The following is a 25,342-nucleotide window of genomic DNA, read 5'->3' as shown; positions in this document are numbered from 1 at the left end:
TCGGAAGGGCTTTCTGTCAGCTCCACTGATAATACAGAATCAGTTGACACTCCCCAGAAAGAGAGCAGGTATGTAACTAAGATATCCTCCTAGATTCCTAGTCACCAATAGGCAGACAATCATTACTCAGCTTCAGTTAGTGTGACAGTTATGATTTTATTTGGGATGAGTCACCCTGGCCCCATATAGATTGCTTTTCAATAGTACAAATGAAAGGTGACTAGAACTTGAGTGACCTTCTGACTTAGGAATAGCTACAACTGATACAGCAGGTATAGCTGGTCAAAGGCCCTTTTGGGCATGGCTATCACCTGCTCCTTCAGCAGGGAAAGTGAGTCCAAGATGACCCACAGATTGTATACAGTTTTGAGTGGGAAATGCAACCCCATCTAAGACTAATGATAGAAAGTCCTCAGATTGGGAGGGAGAGGGCAGGGCGGTGGTAAAAAATCCACAGTCACTTAATTATGATAGGATTGAGCCTGGATCATCCCAATCCACACGGTCTCTGGATTCTAAGATTGGACATCGACAGCATCACTTGGCAGGCCCAGGCTTAATCATTATGGTCCATGCATTATTTGCATATTGGTGATAGTGGATCCTGAACTGATAGATGTGGTTCCCTGTAGATATTAATTAGGAAGAAGAGAGTGTAGAGCCCTGTGGTACTGTGCACTTAAGGGACTAAGTGTACTAGCCATCCTCCTGCCAAACATCAACTGAAAACAGTCACCGAGAAATGAGGAGAACCACTAGGATATAACTGCTCCCAACTTCCAACCCTGCAGCTGATCCAAAAGTCATTGTGAGATCAAGGAACACAAGGATGGACACCTCATCACCATCCTGACTGGCAGAAGTCATCAAGTACTATCAATGCTATCTCCAGTACTGGGTCCTGGCCTAACATTTGAGTGAAATGGTGATACTTTCCCTTCAGGATCCCCTGAAATAGCTGTCCAACCACTTTCTCAACTGATCTTCCTACTAAGGGAAAGTTGGAGATGGGTTGACTTTTATTCAAAATCACTAGACCCAAGTATGGCTTCTTGAGGAGACAGCGCACCACCATCTTCTTCAAGGGGAAAGAAACTACCCCATCACTCAATGAAGCTAACACCACTGCATGGAACCAATGACACTTTATTTGCTGGACAGTCTTAACAATTCAAGAGGGACCTGAATCTAATAGATGACCAAACTCACAGTCTGGAGGTCTCAGGCTCATCACAGATAACTTCATAAGACCATGTCTAGGTCCTCTTAAGAGTTAGTCCATCCATTAGAATATTTGAAAGAAAGACATTTATACGGGTGACAGATACAGTACTTTAATATATTTAATAATAACAGAGAACTGGAATATACTTACACTCCTATAATCTAACCCTCTTTTCCTGCCTTAAACCTGACTAATGGGATTTTGTGTTGCTTCCTTGGTAAAGCTGTCATTAGGGACTTGACAGGGATTACAGTTTTATGATACTGTGTTGGTTCTAATGTTTATTTTTTATGGATAAATCATCAAGAATGGTGTTTAAATATAATAAACAAATGCAAATTCTCTTCTTCCTGATTTTGTTCAGAAGTGGGAATCACCAATTAACCACGAAAGAACAATATAATTTCATATATTTTTCTGTCAATGAATTCTCTAAAACCGAATAATTTAGGATTAACATTTTGTAATGTTATTACATTAGCATTATGAAATTACAAAAAATGAAAAGTTCCGAAGACCGGGAGACTAGGAGTTGTTAATACAGGGAGGAAAGTAGTTCTCATGGGACCAACCAGCCCTATGGCTCCCTATGTATCCCTACGCAAGACTGCACACCTAGGTTTTGACCCCTTTGCAGAAGGCGGAGGGATTGAGGGCTTTCCTCAGAGACAACAGCAGAGAAGGCTCTCTTCCTTGACCACGTCAGTCGAAATATGATCTACGAATTATAAACACCTTCCCAAAGATGGACTCTAGAAATTGAATTGTGGACTTCTTGCATGCCTCTATTTTACAGATGTTTGCACAAATAACTTTAAATCCTCAAAATGTTTTGCTGGGGGGGGGGGATCTTGGTTAATAAGTAATATGATAGTGGAATAAGAAGAGGAAGAAAATTTTCTTAGTTTTATTTGTGAAGTGAAAACATCACTGCTTCTTTGTTGTTTGGGGCCTGTTCAATGCCTCAAGGAGAATTGCTTCCTAGTGAAACCATAGGCAAAGGCTTTGACATGTGAAAGACCTGCTCAAAGATCATTGGTCAGCAAGGTATTATTTTAATAGGCAACTTTGAGTGCAGTATTTATTTATTCTGGCTTGTATGCTGTTCCAGTTGTAATGACTTTACCTGGCTAAAACATAAAGAACTGCATTTCTTGGCAACAGTAGTTACTGTACTCTGGCTGAACTTAAATTCTTAGTAAGATTTAAAAAAAAAACAAATTATTCTAAGTTTAACATTTTAGTCTGCATATGGATAATGTTTATAAATGCTCAGGCAGTCATCATAATGCACAGCTCATAAACCACTGCTGTACCTCTGATCTCTAATTATTTTCTGAATACATTGCTATCATGCACATCGGTAATCATACAGTTTTGGTTTTTTAGTAAAAAGAGGAAGTTACCATTTTAAAAATGGTCTCTAGGCAGCACAATTATACCTGTAGAATTTGTATTATCTATGCCTTGTGTATTTTTATTCCACTTTTATTTTTTTTATAGATAACTCAAGGTGGCAAATTTACCGAATTTTCCTTCCCCCTCCTATTTTTCCCACAAGAAGTTTGTAAGTTGGGTTGGGCTGAGAGATAGTTACTGACTCACGGTCAACTTTTCATATCTAAGGTAGAACTGAAAGTAGCAGGTTAGCAGACCAAACTGGCTTTCTCACATCTCATCTCAGTATCTTACTTTGGAGGTTGTATGATGGATTGTAGAATTATCTGATTCTTTCCTTGTTTTAACATTTTAGATTTATAAAATTTACTCTTTATATATGAACAAACATATATGTATTTATTTTGTGCCATCTAGTATGCACATGTCACTGTAAACTTAACAGTAAACTCAGTGCTTGGCAGAATCATTTTTGCCACAATTTATGTTTCAGCTGCTTTAAAATCTGAACACAGGTTTGCCTGGTTGTGCTTGGCTGCTGATGGCATGCTAAATAATGATGATAACACTTCAATGAGGGCAATCACTGAATAAAAATGCACAATGCTTTCACTAGTTAAAACCCACAGTAAAGTAAGAGCATAAGAGAGATATTTTTTTTTTGGCTGCTATTTTGTTTGCAATTGAGCAATTTTGTACAGCTTAGGAATGTGGAGATAATTGTATTCTCATTTGAAATACCATTGTATTTAAAAATGCAGACAACATGGGGAAATTTCAGCTGTACTGGTGGAAGAGTAAAAGATATAGGCATTAACAAACATGCATTAATATGGCTTTGGCTAATCTGTCACCAAATTTTCTAATGAAGTAGCTGTAAGAAAACAAAAATGCCACATTAAAAAAGAGTATTAAAATTACTTCTTTGGATGGCAAGACTGAGTTTGGCATATCAACATTGTTGCATAAACATTGTTGGGATTATTATAAGGCTATTTATATACTCTTGCAAATTTTGGTTTGCAGAGCTGTTTGGACAATTGTATTAAGTAACGAGTAGGGACACAGTGGCTAAGTGGCTAAGACGCTGAGCTTGTCGATCAGAAAGGTCGGCAGTTTGGCAGTTTGAATCCCTAGCACTGCGTAACAGAGTGAGCTCTCATTACTTGTTGCAGCTTCTGCCAACCTAGCAGTTTGAAAGCACATAAAAATGGAAGTAGAAAAATAGCAACCACCTTTGGTGGGAAGGTAACAGCATTCCGGGTGCCTTTGCCACATGACCACGGAGACGTCTTTGGACAGTGCTGGCTTTTCAGCTTTGAAACGCAGGTGAGCACTTTCCCCTAGAATCAGGAACAACTAGCACAAATATGCGAGGGGAACATTTACCTTATTAAGTAACTAAGTAATGTAATAGACAATTAGTTCATATGTAATAGTACCTCAATCTGTGCTGCCTCATTATGGTAGAAGAAGGAGATGTTTCTGGGAGGAGTGAACCAAGTATACTGGGAATATTTGTCAAGGGTATATTTTCCATCAGGGTTACCCAAAACATGAAGTCATCCAGCTAAAGCAAGGAGGTAGCTCTATTGGGCAGAAACGATATAGAAAGATGTTGGAGGTAGATGATCACTTCAGTGACCATGACAACTGAAAACATCACTTCACATTGCATGGGAAGAAGCAACAGTAAACCAATCCTATATTTTTCCCAAGAAAACCACCTGCATAGAAAATAAAAAATGATTGACAATATAGGTCAGAGGGCTTTAATATACTACTGAGGAAGAGCTGAGGAGCTTTTGAAGTAAAAAATAGGGTTAATGCATGACTAGTTAAAAGCTCTGGGATATCTTGTTGCTGATGTTTACATACAGGAAAAGAAAATCCAAAGCTACAAAGACAGAATTACATTGGGAACATGGAACATAAGAAGCATGAACAGGAAAGCCTAACACAGTGAAAGGTGAAATGAAAGGACTACAAATTGACCGTAGGCATCAATGAATTAGATGGACTAGGAATACTTTCAGTCAAAAGATCATACTATTTACTAAGGACCTGAAAACCAAAGAAGAAGTGGCAATCCTTTTATAGTTAGGAAGTATATACTGAGAACAGTGTTTTGCTGCAATTCAGTCAATTGTCAAATAGACTTTGTCAACAATCATTTATATAATGATTTTTTTTTTTTATAATAAAATTTTATTGGTTTTTCAAGATTTATAGGGAAAAGGGTAAATGGACAGGTATACAAATTTTGGCAGTTGCAAAGTGTGTGAGGCCCCCCTCCCTCCATACCCATAGTATACATTTAATATAATGCATTAGTATATAATTGATTACAGTCAGCATATTAATTCTATTATTAAATTCAATCAAATTAAACATTACAGTATAAAATCCAAATATAATTCCATTTTCACTTTCGGTCAGTTTATAATAATATGATTTTCTTGTTTATTTTTGTGATCTGAGTCTTCTTGCTATTGCCCCATCTCCCTCCACTGGCAGAGCTCTGGCCCCTCCCGTGTCCTGCGTGTCCGTTGTGGTATCTGGTGGTTTCTCTAGGATTGTTTTATTTTTTTCCATAAAGGCCTGCGCCTCTATGGGTGAATTAATTCTAATTCTTGTCTCCTCCCAGAATATCAGCATACCTTCAGGCATCAACCATCTAAACCACACCCCTTTCTGGTATAATTTATTCGCTAATTGCGAATAATTTTTTCTTTTTTCTCTAATCTTCTTAGGGATCTGCTTCAGAATGGTTATCTCCATATCATGATATATCAATGCTTGCCCCCTTTGTACACCCAGAATTTCATCTCTTGTGCTTTTTCTAAGGAATTTAATGTGAACCTCCCTGGGTACATTGTGTGTTCTAGCGTAAGCTGAATTCACTCTATAAACCAGATCTATATCCCACCCCATCTGTTGTTTTTCTTTGTGTGTGTAGTCAGCCAGAATGTTTGTCATAATGTCCCTTATATTTTCCCCATCTTCTTCTATTACATTTTGAAATCTAAGATAATAGGACATTCTCTCAAATTCTAATTTCATCTGTTGGATGTCAAGATCTTTGTTCCCTTTCTGCACAGCTTCCACCCCCCCCCCTCACCTCACATTTATATAATGATTGATACAGAAGAAGAGGAGGTGTTTGAATTTTATGAGCAAATTTAGTCTAAAATCAATTAAATATATAAGCAAGATGTCCTCTTTGTCATTGGAGACTGGCATGACAAAATTGGAAATATTGGGGATAATAAGGTTTGATGACTTAGGAAAATGAAGCAGGAGAATGACTTAGAATTTCTGCTACTCTAATTATTTCCTCACAGCTAAAATTGTGTTCAAACAACTAAAATGATCCCTGTGCATGTATGTATCGCCATCTGACTTCAAAATGAACTTAGCCTGTGTTAAGAAGACTTAACACAATGTACAAACTATTGTATAATATCCTTAACTTTACATGTTGGCAAAATAAAAACCCTACTGGAAAGGGAGATGCCAGATGTTCAAGCTGGCTTTAGAAAAGACTGAGAAATGCAAAATATTACTGCTGTGAAATTAGAGAGTCAAGGAATAATAAAAAAAGTCAGTATGTGCTTCATTAAATAGAAAAAGGTGTTTAATTGTGTTAATCATGCCAGTCTGTGGAATATGCTTAGAAAATGGCAACACTAGTACATCTCAATGCCCTCATGAGAAACTCTGTAGAAAGAAGGGAGACACAATATGGAGAGAACATGGAAAAATGGACTGGCTCTATGTTGGCAAAGGGATGTTTATTTATTCTATCTATATGCTGAATATATATAAAGGGAAGTTAGATTAGATGAAGATGAGTATGGTTTTACAATTGGAGGAAGAAACATCAATAACCTTCCGATAGGTGAAAATACAAGGGATCTCCAAGCTCTAGTAATAAAAAGAAGCACAGTGAAGAAACAGGACTAAAAATATGACATAAATATAAAGAAGCTCAAATAAAAAAATGTAGAATAACTACTGTATTTTTCGTTTTATACCCACCTGTTCCAATTAGCTGGCCTGGCCCACTTATAGTCCCATTTATACCTCCTGGCAAATATTTTACCCCGGGATAGTTTTTAGGGGTGTTTTTTGAATGTATTTTTAAATTTTTAAATCTTAAATCTAACTTTAACTATTGTACAGTAAACTATTGCTACCTCCTCCAGTTACACCTATATTTATTTTATATTCATATTATGTATATTTGTTGTTTTTAATATGACTGTACACCGCCCCGAGTCCCTTCTGGGAGAGGGTGCGGTCTAGAAATCAAATAAAAGTTAAAAGTTAAAGAGTATAAGACGCACCTTCTTCCCCCAAAAAGAGGGTGAAAATCTGGGTGCGTTTTATACACAGAATACAGAATTTTTGGCCTCCCGAAACTCCACCCCCTTTGGAAAAATGGAGGTGCAGAGTTTGGGGGGCCTGCAAAGTGCTCCTGGGTGCTGGGGTGGGCAGAAATGAGGGGAAATGGCCTGTTTTGTGCTCCTTCCTCCCCCCAGCCCCCAGGACCACTCTACAAGCCTCCCTGTTTTTTGTAAAAAACAGGCCCATTTTAATGAAAAATGGGCCATTTTTTGCTCATTTTTGCCCAGCCTCCAGAAGCACTTGGCAGGCCTCTCAAACTCCCTGCATGCCCCATTTTTCACAAAAAATGAGGCGTGCAGAGGGCTTGGGAGTCCTGCAGAGTGCAAAAACTTTTTTTAAAAAAATTACCTCTTCAAAATCTTGGTGCGTCTTATAGTCCGAAAAATACAATAACCTTGGAATTGACAATGAAAATATCAGAGATGTAGATAAATTCTGCCTTTTAGGATCAATAATCAACATTAAAGGCACAAGCAGTCAAGAAATATACCTCAGACTAGTACTTGGTAAAGTGGCCATGAAAGCCTGGGAAATGGTATTTTCTTTGCTGGTTTGTATTCTAGATTTTGCATCTTAATTGCTAAGCAGACTTAGTATTGTCAAGATTGAGCTTCAATTCTCAGAATTTTCTTCAATAGCCATGCAAGATGCAGATTTGAAAACTAGTCATCTGGAGAACACCTGAGATTATGGAATTTGGGGTATAGTTCCTGAAAGTGTTGGCCAGTCTACTGCCTTGTTTTTCTTCCCTAGTATCAGCCCTACCAGGCAGACCAGACTAAGAAACCAGTGTCATATAGGCCAGGACAATTTTTACTGTAATAGTTTCAGTAACAGAATCTTACAAGTCTGAATATATGTTCTTCTTTTATTTTCATGTGAACTAGGGAAGGACTTGTCTGAGATGTTTTCTCAAATTAGTTTCGTAGCCCTGACTCAAGTACCACATATCTGACTGATTTCTGGGTCGCAGCTCTTCCTTATGATCTTTAAGGTCATTTCCCAATGTTAGGGTGTGTCAAAAATTTTCAACTTTCAATTTCCAAACATTAGGGGTGCTCAAAAGTTGTGACATGCCCTGGGATTTGTAAACGTATGTTGGTTACTTTAATATAATTTAGATGTGCTTGGTAAATAACTATATAGATATCATAACTTTTAAGCATTTTGTTTGTTTAGTTGTCCTCCATATCTCAGTCCTCCTGTTTTTTGTTCAGATTAAATTAGTGCTTTTGAACTTGGACTATAAAAGTAAAGGTGGACAATGTGGACATGATCCCCAAATGTGCTCCAATCAACAATAATGTAGTCCAACCATTAATTGCCAAGCAACCTGAAGAATTGGAAAAGAAAATTCTGTATTATTTTCCCCATATATCCAGAGAAAATATAATTGCTTGAGAAACGCTTTTATCAAATCAATTTCAGTTTAGACTCATGCAAGGAATTAATGGATATGTGCAACAAACATAATTTCAAATTAAAGTAGATGGAAATGTCTGCTGATGAATTCCAGATACAGGTAAAAAATGAATATCCACAGACTTCCCCCCCCTCCCCCCAAAGCTTCTGGTAATTCTCACAGTATTTTTAACATTTTATCTCTGTGAGCTTAGGTTTTCCGCTCTCACAAACATAACATTTGCAAAGTAGGATAATTAACAAAGATTGAGAAAGAGTGTGGTTGTCCAGCATTTTCCTAATATTAAAAGTCTCTGTAAATCTCATCAAGCCTAAATATCCTGCCAGATGGCAAAAATAGTAATTTAACGCCAGTAAATTTCTTTTTGTTTGAATCTTTCTTAGTAACTTAAAATTAGAAATATACTGGTAATTTGTTTCCTTGTGAGTTTTGCTTTGTTTTTATAGTTTTTCATGTGGTTTTTTTTTCCTTTGGAGGGGGCTTGTTTTTGGTGGGATTATGTATTTTGTTTCCATTTCTTTCTGTAAAACATGATGAGAAATAATAATAAAAGTACTTATTAAATATTTTATACCAGTATAAATATACCAGTAGCACAAATAAAGGTAATAATGAAACAATTCTGAAGGTTGCTCATATATTTACAATACCTTTTTAATGAAGTTGTAATTGCAACGTGGTTTTCAGAAAACAAACTTTCTTAGTTTATCTGTAGGCCAGGGGGGTCAAACGTGTGTTGTTTCAGCGGTGTCACATGATGTATTGGGACTTTTTCCCCTTTCGCTAAACCAGGCATGGGTGTGGTCAGTGTGTGACACAGCCAACTGTACTAGTGGGAAATGAAACAGTATATGAGTATGAATTGCCTTCAGTGAAACAAAGTTGAAATTGCCACAGATTTCACATACAGTCAGCATACAACTTCCTGTGTCACCTTTTAGGTATTGGAAGAAATGTCCATCTGGTAGTAAAATAAATTGCAACCTACCACTGCGGCTAATCCTATCATGTCCTGAAGGCCAAGACATGGCCTTCATCCCATCACCCTGGAGCTGAAGGATGTGGGGGCAGGGAGCTGCAGGAAGGTGCTTTGTCTTTAAAACATGTTTCCCCTTTTCTCATCCAGGGAAACATAATATTCTTCTAGGAAAGGGGTGGGTGCTAACTTCCTACATAGGAAAGACAGTTATTCCTAGGCACTAAAGTTGTGTCCTTCATAGGCTCTTAGGATCACAGGGTCTTTCTGTGTCTTTGCAGAGCCCTCTTTGGAAATCCTTTAAATCTCTGAGAGAGCTTTCAAGATAAACATGCCTACAGAGTGTGTGGTGTCTACATATCCCTTCAGTTCGCCCCCAACCTCTGACCTAGCACTATAGGGAACTTCCTGGCTTCTCTGAAAGGAGTGAGTTGAGGCAAATTGTCCGTATGTCTTCTACGTTTATCAGTCTCATTCCAACACAGCCACTAACTGAAACTTGCTGCAAGGACATGAGACTTGGGTTTTTATGCTTCTATGTTTTTAAATTTTCACAACATGGCCAAATTAACAATAATTTAATTTAAACACTAAACCATGGTTTCTCAAACTGTGAGGTGCTCTTCCGGGGGAGGCATATTCCAGGGGAAATATACAGTAAGCTAACTAAACAGTAGCTAAAGGCAGGTCTAATGGCAAAAAGTTTAGGAATCCCTGCCTTAAACTTAATGACAGTTGATTGAAATAGCTATCAGGTTTGAGCTGGTTTTTGACAATCATATTAAAAACCCTTTTAGATGCAGAGAGTTGACCTGAATTCCCTTTGAACTCCCACTAAAAAATAAATTCTTACTATAGTTTTTTTCCTTTTATTCAAACCAGGACATTATGATGAATGGTTTGTTATGAAACAACTTTAAACCTAGGCTGTTAGGAGTGAAATGCCCAATTTATGAATGCCCCAAATGGTCATAAGTATGAAAAATGATCATAAGTCACTTTTTCCCCCCAGTGGCATTGTAACTTTGAATGGTCACTAAGTGAACTGTTGTAAGTCGAGGACTATCTGTATTAGTTTTTTAGTAACATACTGCAAAACATAGGATTTGGAGTTGTAGAAACCCAAACAGTTAATAAACAAAGTGAGCAAATGCTAAGTTATAACTGACCTGTAAAAACTTGGAGAAGGTAGAGGAGGAAGTTCTGTTTAAATGTCCTTTATTCATGCAGAATTAAACCATGTGTTTGTGTTGAATGTCATAACACAAAATGCAGCTCTTTGCAAACATAAAATGCAGTGCAAATAAATCAAATCAAATTAAATCAAAAGGATTTTAAAACTGTGTATTTTATATTAAAGTTTGTGCAAGGGGGAGAGGGAGAGAGAGAGAGAGAGAGATGACTGATGGTTCACCTGTGTTAATACAATAATATTTTCCCTCTGCAAACAGAAAAGTCAAGAGGGAGGGAATATTTAATAAAATGCAATGCTAGTGTGCCCTCTACTCTAAGCCATAAAACAAGAGCAGCAGAAACAGTCTCTTTGAACTGGAAATCCCTTTCTAAGCTGCTGATCTAACCTAAGCAAGAGAAGGAGAATTTACTAGTCAGAAACATTTGTTCTTTGCCCCCCTTTCATTTTCCTATTTTAACTCCTTAAGCGAGTTTGATGCTGCAACTCTGCCCATAAATTTAAAAAAATATTATTGTAATGTAGGTCAATGAACTGAAGCGCCACTGTACACCATGGCGGATTAAAATCAGAAAGTCAACCCGCTTCCACTCCCACTAGGTCATATGACAATATAAACAAGAAATGCAAGGAGTCTTTAGCTTTTTCTTGACCTAATCCTTTGTTTACGCAGCACTTAAACTGACTTTTGGGGTCGTCTCTGTCTGGCATTAAAGGCCTTAAGCTTTTTGAAGTTCCCCTGAAGTTAATAAAATTAGTCTGCCCTCACTGTGAGGCCTCTGTCTACAGGCTCAGAAGAAGAGTGTGTATCCGTTGTTGTCCACAGTATTTTTCAACTTCATATTTTATAACCAGTAGAAATGAGAATCTAAGAGAGAAGCAAAGGCCCAAAGACTGTTCAGCTAATGGCAAAATGATAGCCCTGGTAGAAGTTCTGAGAACGCAGGATTTAAGGCAGAATCCTTCTTAATTGCTGATAAAATAATAAGAATTGAATTTCAGTATGAGCAAAGAATAACATTTTATAAACATTAAAGAAGTGTATGGGAGGGTATGTTAAAAAAAAAGACATTTTGAATGCAATAGTGCTTCCTGACCACTGTCATTAAGTATAATTGTCTCTACTAAATCAGATATAATAATTAACAAGCATATTTTAAAAGGACATTTACAGCCATGTGCGGCATATTGGTTAAGATATTGGATGGGTACCAGAGAAATCCAGGTTCACGTCAACCTTCAGTCACAGAGTTTCTCTAGGTATTTGGGGCAGTTGTGTTCTCTTAGTCCAACGTACCTCACAGGATGATTATTGTGGGAAATATGGCAGGAGAAAGTACTATATATGTGGCCTTGACCTTCTACAGGAAAAGCTGGGATCAGTCTAACAAATGTACTGTGTACATTTAGAACAGAAGTAAGAATGACTATTGATCATTAACTTGGTAATGTTATGGATAGGCAAAATGATATTTTTGGGGAAAATTTCTCAACTGCTAGATTATAAGCAGCTACCTTGAAGATAAGCTGTTGATAATTCTGTTATAAGATTATATTGTAATAATCACAATATATGATAGCATTACCTAGTTGCTAAATTGGCATTTTAAAAAGGCTTCTGGATCCAAAGTCTATTTTGATGACTTTCATAACATCTGCTTTAAGACTAACTCTAACAAAATTCTGAAATAGTTACAGAAATTCTAAGAATAATTCTGTACAAGTCTTGATGTGCATTAGGGTTTTTCATACTCGGCAAGTTTAAGATGTACAGAATTCAACATACTGGCTTGAGAATTTTGCAATTTGAAGTCCACGCATCTTAAACCTGCCAACTTTGAAAAACACTGTTGTAGATACAAGGTTTGGTCTGCTTTTTATTTCAATTGATCAGTATACTCATTTTAATGAAGAATCAAAAACCAATTTTCTTTAAATTAAACAACACTTTCTCTTATTTTTTTCAAAATTTTCTTTTCTTTTTCATATCAGAACTCTTTGACGTAACACGAAGACCTAGTATCTTCAGGGGTTAGTGGTAATCAGAAATATTCATACCTTGGGAATTAGGCTCACTTGGTTGCATCTTTCCTTTGCCAATGCCCAAGGAAGCATGTTTATCTTTCCCTGTGCAACAAGCTTGCTGCCTCTTATATATGATTGCTTAATTATGAATCCAAACTTGACTCCCACTGGTTTAATAATCTTTAAAGTAAGTTCAATGCAGCTGGTTTAAAACATTAAGTGTAATAAATGTGATTACATTTTAACTTCCAACTTGAAGTTTTGAAAGTTGGACTGAAATATTTTGTCTTATTCATGCAAGCCAAATATTTTCAAAATATGAAGGTGGTGTGAAGATAAACATGTCAATATGAATAGAGACTGATATCTGAGGACTTTTCTTTTGAATGGTCTCCACCTTGACTGCCATATAGTTTCTTCAAAGCTGTAATGTTTTGCCTTATGGTGTTTTAATTTCCTATATTTTCCTGCTTGTTTTCTCAGCCCGTCAATGACTATTTACTCAGATTCTCCTAACATTTATTTCAAATCAAGCTAATTAAAGTAGAAAAGACTGGTGGAAATTTTCATTAAAGAGCCAGATTGCTTCCTGGTTCACTTGATGAAGATAATATAACCCTTCCCTTATCCAAATTATTTTATTTCAAGAACTGATCTAACACTAACTCATGGCATTATGGTTTCCAATTGAGACTAATAGATCCATACTGTGGATCCATGAAGAACCCAAGCATGTGCCGACCTCACTGCTGTTAAAAGATAGACATTTCAATGGGATAGAACAGGAAAAAAAGAAGAAGGAAGAAAATCCATCAACAGTCTAGCCAAGATTCAGAAAAGTAGCCAGAGAAAAAAATTTGACAAGGGATAGGCACAGGGATTTCAACTGGCAGAATTGGGGAGTGCATGGAGGTCAGGAATTCTGGCTATGGAGGCTGGAGGGCTAGAGAAGCCACGGTGATCATAGTAGTGACCTTGAAAGATCATGGTGTTGACCTTGGGGCTTGTGAAGGCGGTCTGAAGAGGCCTGAGACACTCCCATGCGGAGGCTCAAAGCAGCAAAGTTTTCTGCTCACCAACATTTCAACTTATGGAAGTGTGGCTGACTCCAGCCCTCTGGATGTTTTGGGTAGAGTGGAGGTCCACAGGTGTTGACCTTTTTGTTAACATAGGGGGTGATTTACCCTACTACTGAACTGGGAGGAGGTAAGTAGACTGGAGTGTTTTCTTCTTTCGTTCTTTTTTTCCTCTGCAGAGCTTGTTTCAACTGAATCCATAGTCACCGGAGATAAATGAGCCCCTTGTGGGTTGGTTGGGGTGGGCTTGCAGGGCTTTGGGTTTGGTTTTCTTTCTAATGGTTGGTGTTAGGGATGTAACCCTAGGCTTGGCTTGGCAATGTATATTAAGCTATGGTTACTGTTGTTTTAAATGATTAAGAGATGTAATTGGCTTGTTACCTCAAGCAGCTATAAGAGGGAGCCAGAATGGTTGTTAGATCTCTCTCTCTGTTTGTTAGAAGCTGGTTGGTGTATGGTGAGGTATTGTGGTTTGCAAATGTTAGCTATTTTGTGGGTTAAACTGAGAATATTGGTAACTGAATTACTGAACTGTGTATGACTTGGACTGTTAATCGGACTCTGAATACTTCTATAATTCTACATAGTAAACTACTATATTTTTATACTATTCAGTGTCTCTGTATGCTGGTTTGTGCATGTTATTCCATATCACTCTCATTACGCTTCTCTGCATACTCGCTCTTTTAGCGGGGAGCTTAATTCCTTAACACTGGTTATGGGCACAGTGTACCCGGTGTACCCAGAGTGTACCAGACGTAGCTGAAAAGAGAGTTGGTGTTGATACGCATTACCGTATACAGATAGCTGTTTAGTTTGTAAGTGTTTACTATTATGGAGAAGATGGCACACGCACGATCAGCAAATTTATCACTGATAACCCGGTTGGATGGAACAAACTATGTTTCCTGGTCAATGAAGTGCAGCTTACTCCTGCGTACTGAAGGATTGTGGGATGCTGGACAGAATCCACCGGACGTGATTTCTTGGAATCCAGATAAGGAGGATGATGCCAAGAAGATAGCAGAGTTTCAAAGATGCAACTAACAGGCATTGTGTATAATTGGTCTAACGCTGTCTGACCAACAGTTAGTTCATATTCGTGGGTAGAATTCAAATGTTGGGAGCATTTGAAGAAGATATATGTATGTGACACTGTAGGTGCACATATACATCTTATCCGCAAACTGTTTAGGGCACGTCTTCTGAAGGGTGGAGATATGTTAGCTCATTTAAACTTTATAAAAGAAGTTTTCCAAGAGCTACATGAAAAAGAACTTATTTTTTCAGAGTTACATCAAATTTACATCATTCTGTCATCACTGGATGAGTGTTATGATGATTTTGTATCATCCCTTGAGGTCCTAACCTGAAATGAACCAACATTGACATAACTGCACGCCTGTTGGAAGAGTCCAGAAGAAGGTTGGAAAGAGAGCAACTGAGAGTGAAACCACAACAACATGAAGAGTCACCTTCAACTGCCTATACTGTTAGAAAATGTTTTTCTTGTGAGGCTAAGGGACATATAGCTAGATTCTGTAAAAATGCAAAACAACAGAATACTAGAAAGGCTAAGAAAAATGCTAATGTCAACTTAGGTATGTCTACTTTGACTATCTCTAGAAATGTACCAATAAGCCACGATTCATGGGTTGTTGATAGTGGAGCATCACAGTGCATTACTAGAAATAAGAATTGTTTTATAAAAATGTCTGCCAGCATGCAACATGTATCTTTGGCAAATGGATGGAGGGTGAAAGCATCTGGTGAAGGTATGGCAAGGTGTTCATTTGTGAATGAGCATTTATCCATGTTGTATATACCTAAACTGAAGTTTAATTTGTTATCAGTAAGAGCTCTAGTTAAGATTGGCTATGTAGTAAACCTTAGAGGAGATAAATGTCTCATAGAGAAAGAAGGTAAAATGGTTACTGCTAATTTAAAGAATAGTTTGTATGTAATGTCTGATGAAAGTGTAGTTAATTCTGTGTATACAAAAGCTAAACAGCATGATGAATGCGTACATTTGTTACATAGACGTATGGGGCACATTAATTTCAAAATGCTGCAACAAACTGTAAAGTTGTCAGAGGGAGTGAAATTAAAACATTGCAGTAAGTATTTAAATTGTAATGTATGTGGTAAGGAAAAGAGCAGGGTTACTCCAGCAAACAGATATAATGGGTTTAAAACGAAGGAACCTCTAGAAGTAGTATTTGCTGATCTGATTGGACCTATAAAACCCAGTTTGGGAGATGCCTGTTATGTTTTGAGTATCATGGGTCATTACTCAAGATATGGTTTCTGCTACTTAATGAAAGACAAGACAGAAACATTTCAACAATTTTTTAATTGGCTGAGATTTGCGGAAAGAAAGATAAAAGCCAAGGTTATTACTGTAGTTACTGATAATGGGACGGAGTTTACAAATTATAAGTTCCAAACTATGTTAAAAACAGCTGGTATTGAGCATAAACATTCTGCTCCTTATAGACCTCAACATAATTCGTTTGTAGAACGAAGAGGGCAAACGTTACAAGCTATGACTAGAACCATGTTAGCCGATTCAGGATTACCTGAAACATTATGGGGTGAAGCCATTATGTGTGCTAATCATTTACTGAACAACGTTGTAAATGCTTCTACTGGAGAGATAGAAGTTGGCATGGTAGGAAACCTGATTTGAGTTACTTGCACACATTTGGAGTTCCTGCATGGGTTCACATTCCTGCACAGATCAGATTAAAGGGACAAACTCGTGCAAGGCAATTAATATTTGTTGATTATGACTCAAACCATAGATCTTATAGGTTCTGGGAACGTGGGACAACTACAGTGCAAGTGCAAAGTTTTTGGAGCATGTTGGTTGGGATAAACTGGAAATAATCAACAATGAGGTAGTAATTGAAACCCGAGTAGACAAAAAGAATGTATCAGGAATACCAGAAACGTGTGATGAAGGGAAGGAGTCTACTCAGAAGGAGGAAGTGCAAAGTCAGGAGGATGAGGTGAAAAGTCAGGAGGAAGTGATAAAGCAGGAGGACGTTCAAGATAGTCCACCTATAAGTCCTGAATTACCCAGAAGGTCAACCCGTGTAACGGGGCCACCTGATAGGTATCAGGCATCTGTTGCATGTAAGGTGGATGAGGTACCTGCTACATACAATGAACTGACTACGTATCCAACTGAGGATAAAAAGGTAGGGCAAGCTGACATGAACAGTGAGTTTAAGTCATTGCAGGATTTCGGAGTGCTTGACAAGACTGATTTACCTTCAAGTAATCATACAAGGGGACGCAAACAGAAATATAAGAGGAAAACTGGAGTGGATAGGAAGTATGTAGACTTTTATGATATTTAAACCCCGATGAGTTAGATGATGGTGATATAATAGGTTCTATGTTTGATAATGGATGCATTATGAATTGTATCTTGAATCTCCATTATGTACTGTATTGTGTGTTAAAGAAAAACATAAATCATTATTGTGATGATTATGGATTTAGAATGTGAAGTTGTGTGTAAATACATTGACAACCCAAGAGGGGAGAGTGTTAGGGATGTAACCCTAGGCTTGGCATGGCAATGTATATTAAGCTATGATTACTTTACTGTTGCTTTAAATGATTAAGAGATGTAATTGGCTTGTTACCTCAAGCAGCTATAAGAGGGAGCCAGAATGGTTGTTAGATCTCTCTCTCTGTTTGTTAGAAGCTGGTTGGTGTATGGCAGTGCTTCTCAATTATTTTCTGTCATGCCCCCCCTAGGAAGAAGAAAACATTTCGCGCCCCCCCCCCGCACGACTGTAAATAGTCTAATTTGTCTATAAAATTGTTATAAGTACACCTCTGCATAACATAGCACACCGGTCTTTCCTCGACTCCCACCGTAGTCACATGCTTTCTTTCCTCTTTCCCTCTTACTTGTCTATCCTTCCTTCCACCCTCCCTCCCTTCCTCCTTCCCTTCCTTCCTGCCTCCCTTCCAGTTCCCTCCTTCCTCTTTCCCCCTGCCTGCCTGCCTTCTTTCCTCTTTCCCTATCCTCCTATCCTTCCTTTCTCCCTCCCTCCTTCCTTGCCTCCCTTCCAGTTCCATTCTTCCCTCCTTCCTTCTGCCTCCTTCCTGCCTGCTTGCCTTCTTTCCTCTTTCCCTCTTGCTTGTCTATCCTTCCTTCCACCCTCCCTTCCTCCTTCCCTTCCTTCCTGCCTCCCTTCCAGTTCCCTCCTTCCTCTTTCCCCCTGCCTGCCTGCCTTCTTTCCTCTTTCCCTATCCTCCTATCCTTCCTTTCTCCCTCCCTCCTTCCCTGCCTCCCTTCCAGTTCCATTCTTCCCTCCTTCCTTCTGCCTCCTTCCTGCCTGCTTGCCTTCTTTCCTCTTTCCCTCTTGCTTGTCTATCCTTCCTTCCACCCTCCCTTCCTCCTTCCCTTCCTTCCTGCCTCCCTTCCAGTTCCCTCCTTCCTCTTTCCCCCTGCCTGCCTGCCTTCTTTCCTCTTTCCCTCTTGCTTGTCTATCCTTACTCCCTCCTCCCTTTCTTCCCTCCCTCCCTGCCAGCAGCTCCTCCAGCATCCCAGCTGGAAGCAGCAGCACAACAGTCGCCGTTACCAGGGGCGAAGGGGTGGGGATGGCAAGATCGGGCGACCGCCGCCCCTTTGTCCCTTCCCCAACAGCGGCTGTTGCACTTCCGCTTCCAGACGGAATGTTGGCGGTGGAGCTGCTGGCGGGGAGGCGAGCTACCTGCATAAAGACGCCGCCGAGGGCATGGCAGAATATATCCCGGCTTGAAGTGGCAGCGCTGGGGACTGCTCAGAGACTCATCAGAGCCGCGGGCTGGAGCTGTGCAAAAAGTCTGCTTGGGCTGGGGGGGGAGGGAGGGAAGCCTGGGACAGCCATGATTCCCTCCCTCCCACCCCCGCCCGAGCAGGCTTCTTGCACAGATCCAGCCCGCGGCTCTGATGAGTCTCTGAGCAGTCCCCAGCGCTGCCACTTCAAGCCGGGATATATTATGCCTCGCCCACGCCGCCGCTGTTGCACCCAGATGGAAAGGGAGCCTTCGCGCCCCCCTTTACGGAGCCTCGCGCCCCCCCAGGGGGGCGCGCCCCACTATTTGAGAACCGCTGGTGTATGGTGAGGTATTGTGGTTTGCAAATGTTAGCTATTTTGTGGGTTAAACTGAGAATATTGGTAACTGAATTACTGAACTGTGTATAACCTGGACTGTTAACCGGACTCTGAATACTTCTATATTTCTACATAGTAAACTACTATATATTTATACTATTCAGTGTCTCTGTATGCTGGTTTGTGCGTGTTATTCCATATCACTCTCATTACGCTTCTCTGCATACTTGCTCTTCTAACGGGGAGCTTAATTCCTTAACAGTTTGGGAGGTGTGTACATTTTTTTGTGTACATTGTCTTTGGGCCTGGGAGAAGGATGTCAGCAGTGGGAGTGGACTGCGGGTGCTGAGGGAACAGCCACATCAATGGTGACAGGCAGAGGGATATATGATGGGAATCTGAGATAGGTTGCACGCTGCAACACCAGCTCTTCTGTTTTGGTCCCACTGTCCAGCTCTTGCATTCTACCCTCTCTGCCAGGCACCCAGAATCTGGAACTTTTGGCTTCTGCTTTTGAATAACAGGCCAGCGTGTAACAAGGTTTACCTTAATTTATGATTCTTATCTGGAGGAGCGTGCCAACCTGGCATGTCTTATTAAGGGTTGGGCCCAGAGGGTGGGATTCTCCTCTAGGAAATATGCCCACTTAGATTTTTTGTTTTGCAACAAAAGAAGAACCCTGGAAGTAAAAGTGACTTGTCATCCAGGATTTGATACGGCTCTGTACGGATTTTCTTCCTTTCTGTTCCTCTTTGCCACCATTTTTTTCTTGCACTATTTTTTATGTTTTCTGTATTATTTTTTGTTTTTTAAATGTTTTCACAATTTTTAACTGCTTTGCGTTGGTAGGAGTCAAGTGTCATATACATTTAATAGATTATTATTATGGTTGGTCTCACAGTCAGCCAGAGGTTTAGACTGGATTTGGCATTTTTGCCCAAGCTATCAAGTCCTTCCCAAGTATCTGGGAGAGGCAGATTGTTGTTGCTTAATAAAGACTAAAGTTATCATCACAGGATATAAGCTGTTCCAAATAAAACTGCCTTTTGCAATTGCCTGATGGTAATTTTGTCAATGCCAATGGTATTAGAGGGATGCTTCAGATGGAATTGCACCCAAAGTGCCTTATTAATTATTATTAAATGGAAAGCTGTGGAGGTAGAGATAGAATTGAATTTGAGGGATTATAATGTGTCCCTAGTGCAAGAATGAGAGGTTAGATCTGTTATTATAAAAGATGAATAAAATATTACCTTCATTATCTAATGTATGGTGCCTGAGCTCAAGTTTTTATTTTGTTGAAAGGCTTAAGTTTAAAAAAAAATCTTGTACATTGATTTTTGTGTGTGTGAAATAGTAAATTATGGATAGACAGGTATTAAAAGTATGACCCAGAGGAATAGTATCTTCCTTATAAAATAATTGTGAAATAATTGGCTCTCTATATATCTACTTAGGTTTAGGTATCAGGGATATATTAGCCACTCCCTACCAACAGACTAGCTAACAGAATTGACAGACCAATTATGAAATGGCATTCCAATCCTTTGGTGTTTGATTTTAGTTCATGATTGGTCTGTTGGGTATCGCTTGGAGATTCAATCCAACTAGGACAACCGTGGGCATATTCTAATTAGGAGCAACATATGTTTTTTGCCATAAATATAATTTAGCTTTTGGTTTCATGAGACATTCCAAGCTTGGAGATTCCCATTGGGGCTTTTTCCCTCTCATGGATAGACTACCAGCTAGCAATGGTTGGATTTAAATAATTAAATATTTCAATAAAAAGGCTGATATAGAGTCTGTAGTGTCCTAGGAGCTTTGGAAAAGGTCTAATGTTGGGGCTGTCAATGATCTTGTTATTCTTTTCTATTATAAATTGAGAATAAGAAGCTCAGTAGGACATCCACGCCACTGCTTCCCAACATCTCTGATTGGATTCTGAATTATTTCTACAATATCTAATGTAATGTAATGTAATATAATGTAATATCTGCAGTAACTGAAGCAATGGAATAGAAACATCCTTAATCGGGTTATGAATAAGATAGAATACATGCATGAACTGAAGTAACAAGGAAGTAATTCTGAGCTACGAAGCGGTTAAAAATATCTCTTTTCTCCATGAACTCAAATTTGAAATTTTGAATGAACTGTGATGCTTTTGATTACTTTTTTTTTCAAATGAGATGTACTATTGTTAAAAAATAAATTTCAGAAATGTCCAGCGACATGTCTTGTGCAGTTAAATTAGGTGTGCTTAAGATGACTTTGACAAATCCTTATGGATATCTGCAAACCTTTTGTGCTTTCGTCAAAATAATAAAAGCAGCATTGTACCTCAGGCTCCACCCTTTCATATAAACATGCAACAACATTACAACACAGTTACAAAAAAAGAAAATGCTTGGATTGAGGCACCATTTTCATTAATCTGTTCTGAGTCTGTTTGCCCCCACCCTCCCTATAAAGGTAGTCCTATACAGGTATAGTCTCTGCTGCTGTACAGGTAGTCCTTGACCACAAAAGTTCATTATTGACCGTTTGAAGTTACACTGGCACTGAAAAAAGTGACCTATGACTGTTTTCCACACTTAAAATCGTTGTAACATCCCCACAGTCATGCCATCAAAATTCAGATACTTGGCAACTGACTCATATTTATGACGGTTACAGTGTTCTGAGGTCATGTGATCACCCTTTGCAACCTCACAAGCAAAGTCAGTGGGGGGAGCCACACTAACAACTGTGTGAATAACTTGACAACTGCAGTGATTCACTTAACAACTGGGGCAAGAAAGGTTATAAAATGGGCCTCACTTAGCAACATAAATTTCGATTGTGATCGTACATCGAAGACTATACTGTTCTGATCCCAACAACTAAGAGAAGTCAAGGCTTATTACTAGTTACTTGGATACAAAATCACCAAGACATTCCAGAGTTGCAGACAAACTTGGAAGATGTCATACCGTTTATATATGGTTGTCCAGAATATTATGTGGTTATATGAATTTAGTCACCATTAGCTGACTCTGATTGAAGTTTTAATGTTACCATAAAAGCCTCATTTAAAGAGGCAATTATTACGCCTTTTAGCATGTGTTAACATCGGCAACTGCTAAAGTGACATGTAAACTTGATTAAACAAGAAGGTTTAGAAAGTTCTGGCCTTTGTAATTCACACAGCCCCTGGAAGAAGGTCATTATCTGGACTCCATGTTTTCAGTTTGACAATTGCTCTGTAATCTCATAAACAGTGTTCATTTAGAAATTGTTAGTGTTAATTGTTAGAGCTGCTGTGATTTTTTTCTTTAGTGCTATGAACTTGCATCTTGTCTGAGGATGCAGACACTTGTAGACACTTACTATTCAAAGTAGGAGCATTTGATGGCATATCTGCAGATTTCATACTGTCTCCTTTACTATTTAACATCTTAAAACACCATTCCAATATGTGAATGAATTGGGAGCTTGGTGCTGGGCAATATCAATATGCGGATGATACCCCAAATTAGTTATCCTGAAAGCCTGCCTGTAAGTGATAATGGGCTGAATGATGGTTAATAAACTGAAATGGAATTTAAACAAGATTGAAGTGTTTGCTGAGTGTGAAGGGTAATAAATTTAGGGACATGGTAGATATTTTGTTCTAGATGGAGCTATTTTTCTGCAGATGGAAAAATTATGCAGTTTTGAATTGTTTCTTCATTCAAGTCATGCTCTGTATCTCAGATTAAACCAGTGGTTAGAGTTGTTTTTTATTCCCTTCAGTTGATATATCAGATATACTGATTTATTTTAAAAAACGATGCTAGAATAACGGTGCATAATCTTTAGGGTAATTTTCATAATGTACTAAATGCTGGATTATTTTTATATGTAGTTTAGAAAACTATAATATTACTGGTAGCATACACACACACACACACACACACACACACAGACAGACATAATTTTCTTTCAATTTTTTCCATTTGTTTAATTTGCAGCTGTGTGATGATTATAGCGTGATTGGTCGTTCATTATTTAAAAAAGAAACAAACATCCAAATGTTTGTGGGTTTGAAGGTCAAGCTATCTACAGGAGAAGAAGGTGTAATAGAAGGAGGCTTTGGACAAAGTGGAAAATTTAAAGTCCGCATTTTGGGTAAGTATTTATTTTTGCCACTTTTCTACGTCGAGAAGAAGGAACTTAGATTCCTATCCATGTAGGAACATAATATAGTAGATAGCATGTGATTAACTTCAAAAGAAACCTCTAGGTTGGTAAGCTTATATCAGGTACTTCAGGGCCACTTACTAATACAGTGAAAACTAGCCTGGTACAATTTCTCAGTATAATTTATTTCAGGAAGAAGGTAGGCCATGATTTAAAGAGTTCAGGCAGATACATCTGTGAAAAACCACATTGTCACCAAATTGACAGCATACACTCAATTATGTAATCACACAAATGTCATGATTATATAGGGAAGAAGGTAATTTGTCCCCCTTTCACTGTGGACATTGGTAACTCAGGATTTATTAAAGCTGCACTCTCATCCAGTATCTAGATCCCTTACCAGTGGCAGGCGGGAGAAGTCAGTGAAGGTCAGCAGTGGGCAATAAGAGTAGATGGTAGAGCTCAGGATGGCCAAAAGAATGGTGGTAGTGGTGGATTGAAGTGAAGTGAACATGGCAGAGCAGGAGAAACATGAGGTGCCTTATAATGTTGCGGTTCTAATGACAGCAACTGGGGCTACTAGAACTGTCATTGCTAACCAGTGCAGTCATGTGATATTTAACTTTCACAGCAATGTAAATTCCAATCTCGGGTAATTAAGGAGGACTACCTATACTTTATACACTACTATAATTTGTTTTCCTCCTGTAAAAACTTAAAAGTGTATGTATGAACTGCGTTCAAATAAAAGTGGAACATCAACATATGGGTTTGATTATTTTTCCAATCAATTAGAAAACAAATAGTGGAACCTCTTATGTATTCTTGGTCTGTGACTGTAATAGAGTTTATTACTTACGTAAATATAAAATCATCTCAAAATTACTTAATAAATATAATACTATTAGTTCCTGAAATGCTAAAGTAAAATTGAGAACATAGGAAATATTTTGCAACAAGTGTCATTTTGCCAAGCAGATTCAAATATAAGCACAAGATGCTGAATTAGAGCATTGATAATAAATGTGCATTGCTAAGGCATTTTTATTTTTTTATACAATATATTTATTAAATAATTTCTTTTCATATGTCAATCAAAAATGTAGACAAGCTCTCTTTTTGAAGATGTCAATGCCATTCAAATCATGGCATTCTCAGTCTTTCTTTCATTGTGACTTATTTACTTTTCCTTCATATATTTGTTTCATAATTTAAGAGCATAACAGTGTGCTGCTGAATTGGACCCCTGGCCCATTGTCTTTCATTTTCTACATTACCAGATCACCTGCAAATAAATGGACATGCTTATTCATATCCTGATTCATGTACCTCAAACTTTTGGGGTAATTAGGTTGAATTTTGTATTCTTTTAAATTAATGTCAAATTGTTTAAAATCTGAATAAATTTATTTTGACTTTAGGATGCATTTAATATAGTAACAGAAAATAATTTATTAGACTTATCGATAATGTTTTATAATAAACGCTTTCAGTTTCCTTGATGATGGAAATTTAATTTAGTAATCAGTGTATTAATTCTCAGGGCTTGGGTTTTCATACTTTTGCAACATGTTAGTCTGAAACTCATGCAATATTGCTTTCAGAAAAAATTAAAAGAAATCTATAACATAGAAAATATTAATGTATCTAGTACTATGGATTCTTAGCAATGAGAGAAAATTATTATACAACATTGCAATGACAAATCTATATTTAGCTTTAACAGTTGTTGATAAATGTTTTTGTCGACATTTGTACCGATTTTCTTTTAATTGGGCAGCAAGAAAGAGGATAGCTTATTTTATGTGGGAGATAACCTTTAGGAATTCCAATTAATAAGGAGATTTAACATTCCAGTCAGTGAGCTGCGCAGTTTTATGTAGATTATGAGAATTAACATCTAAACGTACTTTGGTTTTAATAAAGAGATTTTATATTGGCAGTTAATGTCTCGTTCAGTGGAACCTCAGCCAAAACAAATGTTTTTTAAATAACAGAAACAGTAATGTTGTATTTGAGTTTTATTATATTGGAGGTGGCATGTTCTCATATCAAATGATCCTTGACATCATCTGGTAATGTACTATGATTGTCTCTATAACTTATACTAAACTTTCCTCCTCTCCTCTCCTGTCTCCCTTCCCCTCATTTTGGTAGGATTGTTCAGTATTACATTAGAGGTTAAACAATAAAATATTCATTTGCCTTTCTCCTTTCATTAAATGGCTTGTGCAATTAGTAATAATTTTGTACAACACATTTCTTCCCACCCATCTTCTTGCTGAAAACAAGCTTCCATGTTTTTCTTACCATTATGTACCAACGGTCAG

The 25,342-nt window shown here is 38.0% G+C and overlaps 1 protein-coding gene across 2 annotated transcripts in view; it reads left to right on the top strand.

The window, feature by feature from the left end:
• The window catches only part of EEFSEC (eukaryotic elongation factor, selenocysteine-tRNA specific), a 179,062-nt gene that overhangs the window by 97,212 nt on the left and 56,508 nt on the right, over positions 1-25,342 (top strand). For both annotated transcript variants that reach the window (XM_081939505.1, XM_081939507.1), the window contains exon 6: positions 22,841-22,997. In XM_081939505.1, the coding sequence (XP_081795631.1) occupies positions 22,841-22,997 (157 nt within the window). The remainder of the gene's footprint in view (positions 1-22,840; positions 22,998-25,342) is intronic.

The sequence above is a fragment of the Natrix helvetica genome, assembly GCF_964273705.1.
Source record: "Natrix helvetica genome assembly, chromosome: 1".
In the NCBI taxonomy this organism is placed as follows: Eukaryota; Metazoa; Chordata; class Lepidosauria; order Squamata; family Natricidae; genus Natrix; species Natrix helvetica.
This window is presented reverse-complemented; position numbering and strand designations above follow the sequence as displayed.